At 42.4% G+C, this 12,975-nt stretch overlaps 1 protein-coding gene across 1 annotated transcript in view; it reads right to left on the bottom strand.

Moving 5' to 3' along the window:
- Window positions 1-10,694, bottom strand: part of CD109 (CD109 molecule) — a 120,492-nt gene extending 109,798 nt beyond the window's left edge. Inside the window, exons 1-2 of the mRNA XM_045543897.1 lie at window positions 10,544-10,694; window positions 9,285-9,457 (exon numbers count right to left, since the gene is read on the bottom strand). Of these exons, the coding sequence (XP_045399853.1) occupies window positions 9,285-9,457; window positions 10,544-10,617 (247 nt within the window). The 5' untranslated portion in view covers window positions 10,618-10,694. The remainder of the gene's footprint in view (window positions 1-9,284; window positions 9,458-10,543) is intronic.
- Window positions 10,695-12,975: the final 2,281 nt, after the last annotated feature.

Genomic DNA, 12,975 nt, shown 5'->3' with positions numbered 1-12,975 from the left:
CTTGAGTGTTGATTACTCTGTGCCAGACACTGCGGTAAAAGTTTTAAAGCAGTGCACTAAAGAAAGAAGAAAGAAATGGGTGAAACTAATTTTGATAACATATTTTATTTAACCCAATATATCCAAAATATTATCATTGAACATGTAATCAATATAAAAATTATGAGTTTTATTGCATTTTTTGGTACTAAGTATTCAAAATCCGGTGTGTATTTTATACTCACAGCCCATCTCAATTTGTAACAGCCACATTTCAAGTGCTCAAAAAACCACATGTGGCTAGTGGCTACCACATGTGAGCTGGATGGTGCAGCTCTAAAGCATTACCTCATTGAATCCTTACAACAATGCTATGAGGCAGGTACTATGATGCTAGAGTGCACTTTCAGTGTGGATCCAGAGCCCCCATTCAGACCCACTGCGCCTCCCAAACAGTACAGGACAGACCCAGCTATTCTTTCCAAAACAGTAGCACAAACACAACCTCATATTCCCTCCCTGCCCCTCCTCTGTGGCTCCCTGCACTTTCATGTTACTATTTTGATACAACCACTCTTTCATCTTTTCTTATCCATGTTGTTATCACCTCGAGCCCCTATATAGTCGTGTAGGCAACCATTCCTCTTCATCCCAATAGAATCACTTGAGGCATTCATACCACGCTCCCGCCTTCCATGCCCATGGCAGACAGAGCTAATCCAGTAAACCCAGGTTTGACTTGAAACTGTCAACACAGCACTCCAACAACCTATCAGCTCGAGCTGGCACATGAAATGAAGCCTACTTTGCAACCTCTACCATCAACTCGAGTTGGCACATGAAATGAAGCACAGGGACAAGAACTTTGTGTGGTCACCAAATATTTTCGTTACCCGGCATTGTGCTATATACAATCTGGTACCTAATGAATGTTTGAAATGCTCAAAATAATAAAATGATCTATTGGTCTGTAAGAGTGTGGCCAAAAAAAAAAAAGAAGAAGAAGAAGGGAAAAAAAATAAAATGCTCTGTCTTAACTATATTCCTGAGGAGATTTAACACCTATTGCAGTGAAATTTAATTTTATAGTACTAAATCATTTTTGCCGGCTACATTTTCATAAATGTAAATTCCTGACATGGCCCTGCTAAAAGGAAGCTATCAGGTGCTGTTTAAAAACTCTCTTCCCTGTTTATTTCCAAGCTCTTTACTACTCTGGTTTTCAGATTTGAATTCATAAATCATTTCTTCAGAACTAAAGGCCCACTCGCCTGCCCACTACCTGCCTACTGCTACTCCCCGCACCAAATCTTCTTTAACCAGTGTCACCCTGAGCCTTGCAAGGGAAGAAAGTCAATGCATAGAATTTTCCTGAGGGAAGTGAAGAGTAGAAGAGACAAAGCAAGATCAGGATCCACCATAATCTTCCCCCTCAAGTTCTGTCACTGTACCTTTGGCATGACGGTCATCTTAGCCCAGACCAAGAGACGGGGAGTTACAATTCCACTTCTCACACTGCCAATCACGGAAGTAATAAAGTGACCCTCTCTCTCAAGCTTCGACTGAGGCTTAGCACCATGAACAGCCCTTTCCTCCTCTCTCCTCCCTGTGCTTCCTCCCCTAGATTCCAATACAAGTTCCAGCCTTCGTGTTCCAATTCCCCACCATTCAGCAGTGACCCAGTTTAGGGCACTACCAGGGAACCTCTCCAATCCTGTGTTTCTCTCTCCAATGTGCCACTGCTTTTCATGTTTACCCCCACTTCCTATAAAGTGGTGGCCAGATCTGTGCAGTTTAAAGGTAGGTAGATACCTACGGCAAAGTTTTCCTAGAACTGTATTTCAATTTTACTTTTCATCTCAATCTCATACCTCAAAATATTTCTTTCCTTACACATTCTCCTCTATGTTTTTCTTTCATCAAAGGAAAAAGTACAAGTTTTTTTTTTTAAGGATAATCCACTCACCTGTGCCCCTAATCCCGAACCCGCCACTTGTGGCCCCTCCCATTTGCATTAACCACTTTTACCTCTCTATTGTGCCCTTTAAGAGACCATTCCCCTCTCTTCCTTCAACCGCCAAACTTCTGGAAAGAGTGGAATCCCTTTCTAATTATATTTTGTCACCATCCATTTATTCCTTAAAACTTGCATTTGCTCCCAACATTCAACTTAAAACCATTCACTTAAGGGTCACCAATGTTCTTTCCTCTGTCCTGCTCTTCTCTGACCGTCTGAGGTACTTGATACTACTGAAACCTTCCTTCTTAAAACTTTTTCTTCCCTTGGCTTCTGAGACATCTCACTGTCTTCAGTCTACCCTACCCTGACTTCTCACTGTCCACCCCTGTCATTAACTCATTTTCCTCCTCCCAAGATTCTCTCATCCGTCTTGTTCTTTCCATAAGCTCTGTCTCTCCTGTGCATCTCATGTGTTCCCAGGACTCCAAAAATTGTCTGCCTCTATGAAAACAATGCCTTAAACTCTCTCCCCAGCTACAATTTCAAAACTATCTGCTGGACATCTCCACCTGGATGTCTCCCCAAACTCACAGCCGAAGCAGAATGAAACATCTTTTCAGAAAACACATACACAAACTCCTATCTCCTTCCCATGACAGCCACTCCCAGCCGGCAGCTCTTGCCTCTGGCACGCCCTTCCCTTCTCTAATATGGGAAATAACTGTTCCCTCCAAATGCCAAATACGTCAGCAGAGGTGGGACATTTATGAATGGACATCTGTATAGCTCTGGAAGTCCAAGGTAACAGTACCAGGCACAGGGTGACACAGAAGAAGCACTATTTACAAACCACACTGAATTTTTTATACAAACAAAAAATAAAAACTGCTCCAGCTTCTGCACTTTTAATATTATGTTATCCTTCTGGAACCCCTGAATCTCCTCTTCCTCTAATGCCTCCCTTTCTCTTATTCCCCATGCCCTGCTCATTCATGTTTCACATACGGCAAATAATCAATAACTAATAAATTAATGGGGAGAAATACCTTTAGTTTCAGCATGGTAAAGCCCGCTTCACAGAACATAAAGGATCAACAGTAACCCAGCCCCAGTTCTTACAGGATCTGATTTCTATTTCCACCACAACCCTTCAGTGAGTCACTAGGACAGTGACTCACTCAGTGTTAGAAGAGGAGTGGCACATATTTAACATGGAGTTTAAAGAATCAGTGTGTTCACTTTCAACTTCTCCCAATCATTGATTCACAGTCAAACCCCAAGATATGTTTCTCTGCTGCTGAAAATTACCACCAATGCTCAGGGTTGAGGGCTGCTCAAAGGCCAACACGGAAGTCCGGGAGGGGCCTTCTCTTAGCTGCCATGAATCATCATCAGAGGCTTGCAAGGGCATGCCACTCGCTCCCAGGCTTTCCAGTACTTGGCCGAGTACAATTTGTGGGATGCTTAGAGGGAAATCATTCTCATTTTAATATGGCTAACAATCACCTGTGGTAATGGTAGAACATAAAGTTTACATTTCTGAACCTTACCCTTTTTAGAGGGGGGCCATGAATCCACATTTTTAATGAGTGCGACTTGCACTTTGAGACACACAACAACAGAATTTAGTTTTTAAAAGCTCTATGATGCTCCTAGCCCCTAGTCCCACCCCCTCCCCTTATGCAGAACTATTAGTCCACAAGGAGCACCTCCACCTTGAGCTGAAACAAACGGACAAATCCACAAGTATGCGTTTTTAAATGCTTTAGTTAGCCTTATTTTCTTCTGTATCAGAAGAATCAACATTTGCAAATGTATCTTAGGTCCTACACATAGTCCTCTACGTTAGGAAAGTTTCCTAGAGTATAATGAAAACAGCATTGGACTGCAAATTTGGGAATCTGAGATGTTTCCAGTTCTGCCACCAATAGACTATTTGACCTCAGACAAATCCCCAAACATCATGCCTCACCTCAGACTCCTCAGCCATAAATTACGTGATTGAATTGGCTTATCTTTGAGGTCCCTTCCAGCTCCAAAACGCTATAAAGCTCAAAGTAAATTAAGACAAGAGCTGGCATTTCATTTTGCAATTATTTAGATCCAAATTAGATTTCATTAGGTCCAGCTCTAAACTACTGCAAACAAATGTGAAAATGATTTTAGAGGAAGATGCCCATACAACATTACATCAATATCTGAAAATGAAACAAACAAAAAATATTTCACTCTCTTCCAAGCAATGGAAAACCTTATGGTCTCTGGCCTTCAGACAGAACCAACTTCAAATTCAGGCTTCACCATTTATTCACTGAGTTAACTCAGGAAAATTAACTGTTTTCTCTTAGCCTCAGTTTCTTCACCTCCAAACCGAAGATAAGAGTGCCTACTTCATAGGGCTGTTGAAATTAAATACAGTGCATAAAGTCCTTAGCACTATGAGAAAACTAATATTTAATATATTAAATCTCTTCCCATTTCTTCTTATGAATGTGTCTTTTATAGAGTTCCCAGTTCAAGAACATCCAAATAGGTGATTAATAATTGCCTTTGACGCATAAATTGTTGCTACTCTCTTCTAATAACAATAGCTCCCATTTTCTTGAACAATTCCTATGAGTTAAGTGCTTTAAATATGTTACCTCATCTAATCTTCACAATAACCATATAATTGTATAAGGCAGAAACCACTATTTTTCAGGTGATGAAACTGAAGCCTGGTGAGATCATGACTGCCCACAAGCACCCAACCACTAGGTGGAACGGCCAGCACCTGCCTCCAGGTAGCCTGGCCCCAGAGCCCAGGCGCATCCTGATTTCGCGATGGTCCTTTATCTCAGGCACCACCTACCTGGTAATACACACGACACACAATAGCAAAGACATCTGAATGAAGAGCCTACACCCTTTAAAAGTAATTCTCACGTAACTACAGGTTCAGACTGAGTTCTGTTGGCAAAGCTGCCTGTGAAAACCTGCCCTGGGAGATCTGCCCACACACTACACTAATTAATCTACTTTCATAAAGACCGTGGAACTGATTTTGATCTACGAGGCATGAAACGTATGTTCAGGAGCTTTGTTTCCACCAGAAAGCCATCTTAACTGAATGGGTGTTTTGTTTTTGTTTTTGTTTTTGTTTTGAAAAGTTTTTCAGCCAATATTTCAAATTTTTAAAATTTCCCACTCTTACTGAACCAAAATGGAAAAGTGAGAAAGACAACAAAGGACAAAACAGATTTTTAATTCTTAAAAAAAAAAAACAGAAAGTAAATACTCCACTAGCTCTCCAAGATTTTAAGGCAAAAAGAAAAAGCAAGTTATTAAAGGATATAGGCACACTCACAGAGCACATCTCACCCCAGTACCTCAATGGGAAAATGGACGTGGGCTTGGCATCACCAAAAAATAAATGGTATCTCTAGACCAGCAGGCACTCACCAGGAGATGCCCATGCAGAGTCCCCAAATTTTTCAGTTGGCATTTTCAGCTCAGGTTTTTTTCTTAAATCAGGTTTACGTGAAACCAGTGACAATGAATTCATTAAGGTGGGGGCAGGGATGCTGTATTCCTTGTTACTTGAAGTAAATCTTGTTCAGGAAAAATACTGAAAATTTACAAATGAAAATTTCAAATTGTAGAAAGAGAGGGGAAAATAAAACAGAAATTGTGGTTTCGAAGACATCACAAATAATTCAATTATCTCATAGGCCGTAACAAATGAGAAGATAGTTTTCGTTTATGACCTGTAAATTCAAATGTTCTTAACTTTTTTTTTTCTTGACTTGGCATGGAACTCCAGGACAACCTCACGGTAAGGAAAGACATAAAAACCAATATGTATAACTATTATGTATCCATAATAATTTTTTAAAAAATTTTAAATTTTTAAACCAATAAGGGAAGAGAGAAAGGGATTCACTCTCCACCCAACATTATGGCATCACTTGACTTCAAATGCCAATAGCTGCTCCATCTTCTCTCCTCTGGAAATTATTACCTACTGAACTTTTACTATGTTTTGTCAATTAGGTTTATTTAACGAACTCTCTCACACAAAGGAAGACACTATTATGAACCTTGTTCTATTCACTACAGAGATGATGGTAATGACGGTGGTGGTGGTGATAATGACAGCTACATGTCAATATCTGAATCTCACCACTAAGGAGGCATTAATATACCTTTACAGAATCCTGCTAAGTTTAGTAGAAACACTTTTTCTAAAGGGCTATGAGCTATTAATCACACACACACAAAAACACAATCAATCCCCAATAACTGTAGAATTAATATAGTAAAAAATGAATAACTATAATGCAACCAATGCTGCTGACCTCGAGAGGAAATGTAAATAAAATTTCCCCCATATCTGTCAAACGAATAAATGAACTCTTCCCTGAGGAAAAGCCATACTTTTCTGCCTTTATTAAGGGCAATTTGAACCCTTCAGTTATTACTATTTCTGACACAAATGAAGCCGGAAATACATTCTGGTTATAGCCAATCACCCCCGACCCCGGGGATTTCTAAGAAGTCCAGGACTGCTGGAAAAAAACCACTCAGAAACTATCCTGCTCCTTACCCAGCTCTGCCAGAAGATAACTCTGTATTAAAACCAAACTTTTCTTGGGGGCCCTCATAAGAAAGTGATGAAACAATCAGATCTAAAATGTATTTATTATATTAATATTTGTTTGTGTTTACGTGATGGGGAAAAAAAAACCAAAACGTGAATCCTATGAAGATCCAGACCCAGCTGATTAGAAAGTCATCATTTACCTACATATTGACGACTGGAGAAGTCAGATAAAGCAAAGGATGTGAAGACAAGGAGGAAGAAATGTCTTCATCCTTAAGTTCTGATTCCACAGGAAGCATCTGCTCTAAGAACAATACCTCCCAGCCTCTGCTAATGGAGTAACACTCTCCTTTGAAAGAGGAGAGTGCTCCTAGCAATGGCATTTTCTTTTTTTTTTATTTTTTTATTTTATTTTATTTTTTTTGAGACAGAGTCTCACTCTGTTGCCTAGGCTAGAGTGCCATGCCGTCAGCCTAGCTCACAGCAACCTCAAACTCCTGGGCTCAAGCAATCCTACTGCCTCAGCCTCCCGAGTAGCTGGGAATACAGACCCACACCACCACACGCCTGGCTAATTTTTTCTGTTTTTAGTAGAGACGGGGTCTCGCTCTTCCTCAGGCCGGTCTCAAACTCCTGACCTCAAATGATCCTCCCACCTCAGCCTCCCAAAGTGTTAGGATTACAGGCGTGAGCCACCATGCCCAGCCAAAATGGCATTTTCAATGAAACTGTACATCAACAGAGTCCAAAACAGCCCATCAAAGAAGGAGCATTTTCCCTCTTTCTTCTTCAAAGATCCATTTTGCTCCAGGATAGCACTCTCCAACCCAGTCTTGAGCACTTAAGCTTTCCCAGGGGCATATGAGGAACTCTCCTACCAAAAGAAAAATCTAAGAATAAAGTTAAAAAACAAGCCACAACAACATGCACCCCCAGTGCAGGTACTATCTGTTGCAGAAAAGAGAAATAGGGAGATAATGGAGATTGCAGAAATGACAATAACAGGAGAAATTCTAGAATAAGAGTATGTAAACGTCAAAGCAAAGGCCAAAAATTTATCAAAATCATCCACGTCCAGGTTATTCTTGGCCTCTGCATTATGTAAAACTTCCATGCTAATAGAGCCAAAATTATAAATTCTTAATGAATAAATAATGAATGTGGAACTACCTTAAGTATTGTCTCCTGTGATTTCGTATGTCAAATTTTTCTTTACTATCATAGGATCAGGATTTATTCATTTTCAGAAATGACAGTTCAATAACAAAAGTTGAGGTCTATACCCATGTAAAAAAAATGAGGCTTTCTGCATCTTCCTCTGCAGTATTATTATACTAATAACATTAGCAGTTGTTGCGTGTTGAGTGCCTAATAGGTACTACATTCTGCTTTCAACTTTGTAACTGTCCTAGGAAGTCAGTTTCATTATCTCTGTTTTACATGTAAGGAAACCGAGGCTCTCAGCAGTTAAGTAACCTGCCCAAGATCAGACAACTACCTAGCAGAGTAGTGCTAGGATTCAAACTCAGATCTTCAGGGCTAATCTATACTTCCTCTTCCGGGAAAAAAGGCCTCCCACCTCCCTGACATTGTTCCTCTGAGGAACAATGAGGAAGTGGCCTGGCCCCTGTACCCACCATCTCTTCCTGGCTCCCACCCAAATTTACCTACCCAGTCAACTTCCAGTGAGGAAAGAACCACAGAACGTAGGTGAACTTTTATTTTTAATCTCATTTCATGCTGGTTTTAATTTCTCTATGCTGGTAAAGAATAAACATTTACATAATGAACTGTTCTGAAATCCCATCCACCCTCCATTGTGTGCCCATAAATGATTTTTCTTAAAAAAAAAACATTATAGGAAGTTATGCCTCAATTTCTAGCCTCTGACTAAACATGCAAACATGCTTCTGGTTAACAGTGTTTATATTTGGGTGATAGGATTATGGGTGATTTTGGTTTATTTCCTTTACTGCTAGTGTTTATCAAGTTTAAGCACTGAGCATATACCGCTTTTGCAATCAGAAAAAAATACGATAAATGTTCATTTCAATGAAAAAATTTTAGGTATTTAAGTATTTACCCCTTCCACCCAAATTATTTTTCCCTTAATATTGAAAAAGAAGACATTCATTGGCCCAGTTTAATCCTGGTCCAGGTAAGAACCCGAACTTGAAACAAGAGATATTAGTTCTTTTATAAAGGTTTCTGTTTTCATACTGTTTTTTTCCTGCTACTTTAAAAATTAAGAAATATTCCATAAAACTGGATTTCAACTATTGTGTAGCTCTTCTTTTCCTTCCCACAGGCCTATTTTGTTAAATACTCTGCACCCAATAAATTTGGATCTGTGACAGAGACTAGCTTTTAACTACGCCCATTTCCTCTTCTGGGGTACACACTAGCCTACATTTCCCAGCCTCCTTTGCCATCTGAATATGAGCAGTCTTGACCTGAGCTATTTCTAGGCTAGCCCATAAAAACCTCCCGCATGAGTAACTCCATGCTCTTCTCCTGCAGTCTTGGGAGTCACATGTTTAAGATCATAGAGTCACAAAATGGAAGGAACCTGGGTCTCTGAATCTCCACTTGGAATAGCACCCAGGAACACCACTTGGGACTGTACATGAGTGAGAATTAAAAGTGTACTATGTAAGCCACTGCAAGTTCGGGGTTCCTCTGTTCCGCCACCTAACACATGGCCTTGTTAATATATCCCAGTTATTACTGCAGAAAGGTAAGACTCTATACTGTTTATCTTACCTTTTTCAAAAACTCCTTCTGCTTCCAGGACAGACACAGTGAGGTTTGCTGCTACCTTGAACACCTCCGCCTTCACAGTGACCTGCAAGGGACCGTGTTCCAGAAGATCTACCCCAATGGTCACATTTCCTCCGGGCCTGATGATCCCTGGAGCTGTCACCAGAAACTGGGACCTAAAGAGTCCCCAACAAGGGAAAAACAAAGTTTCTTATCCTCATGTCTCCATTCTTTTGTGACCTTCAAATTTTATAGATAATGAGATAGATGCTCCATACTGTGCCAATTGTGGTTATTCCAACTAACATTGCCTCAGTGCTCTATTTAGCAATTGCACTGAAATGCTACTGAAACAACAATAATTCCCATAAATCAATTTTAATGCAGTAATTCATGCCCCCCTACTAGAGGAAGGCCTGTGTTATTATTTCCTACAAAAAGCACAGGAGCCACGGTGCAAATGGCTTACACTGGGGCATGCAGAAGTTATTGGCACATAACTCTAGGCTTCTCCCTTACAGACGACCTCATCCAGAGTGATTATTTTCTTGGTTTAAAAAAAAAAAAAAAAACCTAGGATTTTGCCTGTTTTTTATACAAATTTTTATGCTTGGGCATGCGCCCAAGAAAATAATCATCTAACCAATAGCATTGATTGAAATACACCATCTGAAAATAAAATACCAGTGGTGAAATTTCCAGGTGTAGCAGAGAATAAAACAAGTCACCAAAGCAGAACTTTCTCTGCCGGGGGCTAAGGGTTAGGGCTCAACTGCAAAAATCTTTAGGAATGGAGGCTTTCCACCATTTGGATGCTCTCATTAGTGATCTTCCTACAATGTCTGCACCTAAACCCATACTTCAGTCCGCTCAGCCACATCTGGCAATGCCAAAGTTAAGACATCCTGTTTGGAAAAGATACATCAAATGTCTTTGAGAAAAGAAGGCACATTATTTGGGAGCAAGCAGTTGAGAAGCCAAAGGCAGAGGGAACGTGAACTAAAAATAAAATGACTCTTTAGAAAGTTGTTATGGCTGGGGAAGGCGGGTAATCAACTTCACGGGTGGAGAAGGTAACTGTCCCACGGAGAGCCACGCTGAAGCGCCCTACGGTCAGAGCTCCAGGCCGGTGCCAGGCTGGGGACTGTAGCCGCGCGACTCCCACCCGCCGCGGCAGAGCAGCCGCCGCCTCCCGGAGCCCGGGCCCGGGCGGCAGACGGTCCCCGCCGCCCGCGCGCCACCCCCGCGCGCCCTCTCCCTACCCGGGGGCCGCGGCCGCCGCAGCGGCGCACACACAGAGAAGGTGGACGGCGGCCAGGAGCGCGGGACCCTGCATCTCGGCGGCGTCTGCCTGGGCGACCGTCCTCTGCCGGGGAACTTCGCGGGCACTGTAGGGCGTGGCTGGCCACCTCCTCCCTGAATACTTTTTCCCCTGACTCTGGAGTTTAGAAATCTGCAATGGGCGCGACTAGAAGCCGAGCGAGAGATCTAAATTGAGACAGGACTTCGAAGCTCCACCCCTCCCACCCGCATCACAATGGCGCTTCTCGTCGCTTTGGCCAATATCGCAAATCCGGGGGCTTAGAGAGCAGCCTCCAAACGCGGTCAGCGCAACCTGGCCCGCCCAACCTGGCCCCCGCATCCCCGCAGGCCGCGCGGATCAGAGGGCGCCCACTGCCCGCGCCCACCGGGCTCCCCGAGCCGTGTACACTAGCGCGCTACCGGCGATGCCCGCAGTGAATAAACAGGCCCATCCTTGTGAGGAGAAATTCATAGCAGCTATGTGAAGTGGAAAAAAATCAATCATTGTCCTCCAGACTATGAGTCAGAATTTGAGAAATGGCAAACACACACACACACACACACACACACACTCGCGCCAAACAGGCATATTTCCTGTGTACTTGCTTAATGTATATGAATGGGGACAGAGAAAAACTTTTTTTCCTTAAAACAAAAATTGAGGTACACTGCTTTCCCCTCCAAGAAAATGTTTTCGTTTCTCAGCTTTAAAAAGAAGAAAAGAATTCTGGCACGTGCAGAAGTTAGGTGTTGCTACTTGGAACCCTGAGAAATAATTGACTGGGAAGATGATTCTATACTTTTGGCTATCTCTAAACACATTTGCTACAGAAAATATTCAGTAGAACCGTAAAGCGTGGAGCAATCTGTCTAAACACAGTTAGGGCTGGGGTGGCTCTCCTGCAGGAATGAAGCTCGGTGGCCTGCAGTGCCCGACAGTTACTGATCCCCAACTCTTTGTGGTCCTCGCTGGTCTGCAGCTCCTTTCCCCTGCTCTTTGGCACTGCCACCATCTTCAGATGACTCAGGTTTCACCATGACTACACCATAAAAGCAGAGAAGTTCCAGAAACTGTTGGAAAACAAGCACACTCAGTCCCTAACAACTTAAACTTTCTAATTCATGGAGAAGTTTTAGATGGTGACATTTTAATATGGGCCAACATGCAAACGGGAAAGAAGTCTGCAAAGGGACGTCTCATGAGAAAGCTACGTCTCATGACAAAGCTACATGCTAAATAAGGGAGAAAGTAGCACCTAGACAAACTGTGGTTTTTGGAGTCCCAGAACTTGCTTTCCTCCCTTTCCTGTTACACCCTCTTTCTCCCTGCTGAACAGCTTGCCCTTGTGTGCTCTCCTACAGGCGGCCTATCTTTAGTGGCCAATTTCCTGTGCAGGCAGGACTTGGGAACGGTGAAAAGTGTTCCGAGTGGATCCTTGGGTGCACACCTGTTCCTGACACAGCCGTTTTTGCTAGTGTGGTCTCCTCACATCTGCTGGTCAAAGAGGAGGACCACGGTCAAGTGTGGCTTAAGTGCCAAGGTCCAGATTGGTGCCTCTCACACTCCAATGTGTATGAGAATCACGTTAAAATATAGGTGCTGATTCGACAAGTCCAAGGTGGGAACTGAGATCCTGCTTTACTTCAACAGACAGCGGGCCACAGAGAGTCTACAGGCAGGGGATATTTGTGGGCACTTTGATGAGCAAAGGAAATTGACAAGACTGAGAAAATTCTTCTCAAACATTCACTTCATAGAGGTGGGTCAATAAATTCAGGTTCATTCTAGAGGCAGGCAAATATAAGAGGGACTATGAAAGATTAGTTGATAATGTTGGGTTCCATCCAAGAAGACTTACAGAAAGGCTTGGAATCACCTAGTTGTAGTGTCGCGTCTATAGTCACTATAAGTCAACCAGAGAAGAAAAGCTAAATGTGGATAACAGCGAGGAAAAATTGATGGAGAACTAGAACCCATGTCTCTCGAATTATCTCCAACTTCAACGTCATGGGAAACCTGCAGGAGAAAGCTGAAGGGGGAGATCTTCTGAGAACTGGAGGAGCTATAGGCCTGATTGCTGCCCCACAACCACAAAGTGAACTAGCACGTAAGTAACAATATGAGCAAGTGTTCCCACCTGCCTAGAGCCCTAACCCGTCTTCAGAGAGTAAAAAGCACTTCTGGCCGGGTGTGGTGGTTCACGCCTATAATCCTAGCACTCTGGAAGGCCAACTCGGGTGGATCGTTTGAGCTCAGGAGTTAGACACCAGCCTGAACAAGAGTCAGACCCCATCTCTACTAAAAATAATAGAAAGAAATTATATGGACAACTAAAAATATATACAGAAAAAATTAGCTGGGCATGGTGGCACATGCCTGTAGTCCCAGCTG

This window comes from Lemur catta, chromosome 2 (assembly GCF_020740605.2).
Source record: "Lemur catta isolate mLemCat1 chromosome 2, mLemCat1.pri, whole genome shotgun sequence".
In the NCBI taxonomy this organism is placed as follows: domain Eukaryota; kingdom Metazoa; phylum Chordata; class Mammalia; order Primates; family Lemuridae; genus Lemur; species Lemur catta.
The sequence above is the reverse complement of the archived record's forward strand: the minus strand, read 5'-3'. Positions and strand labels throughout refer to the sequence as shown.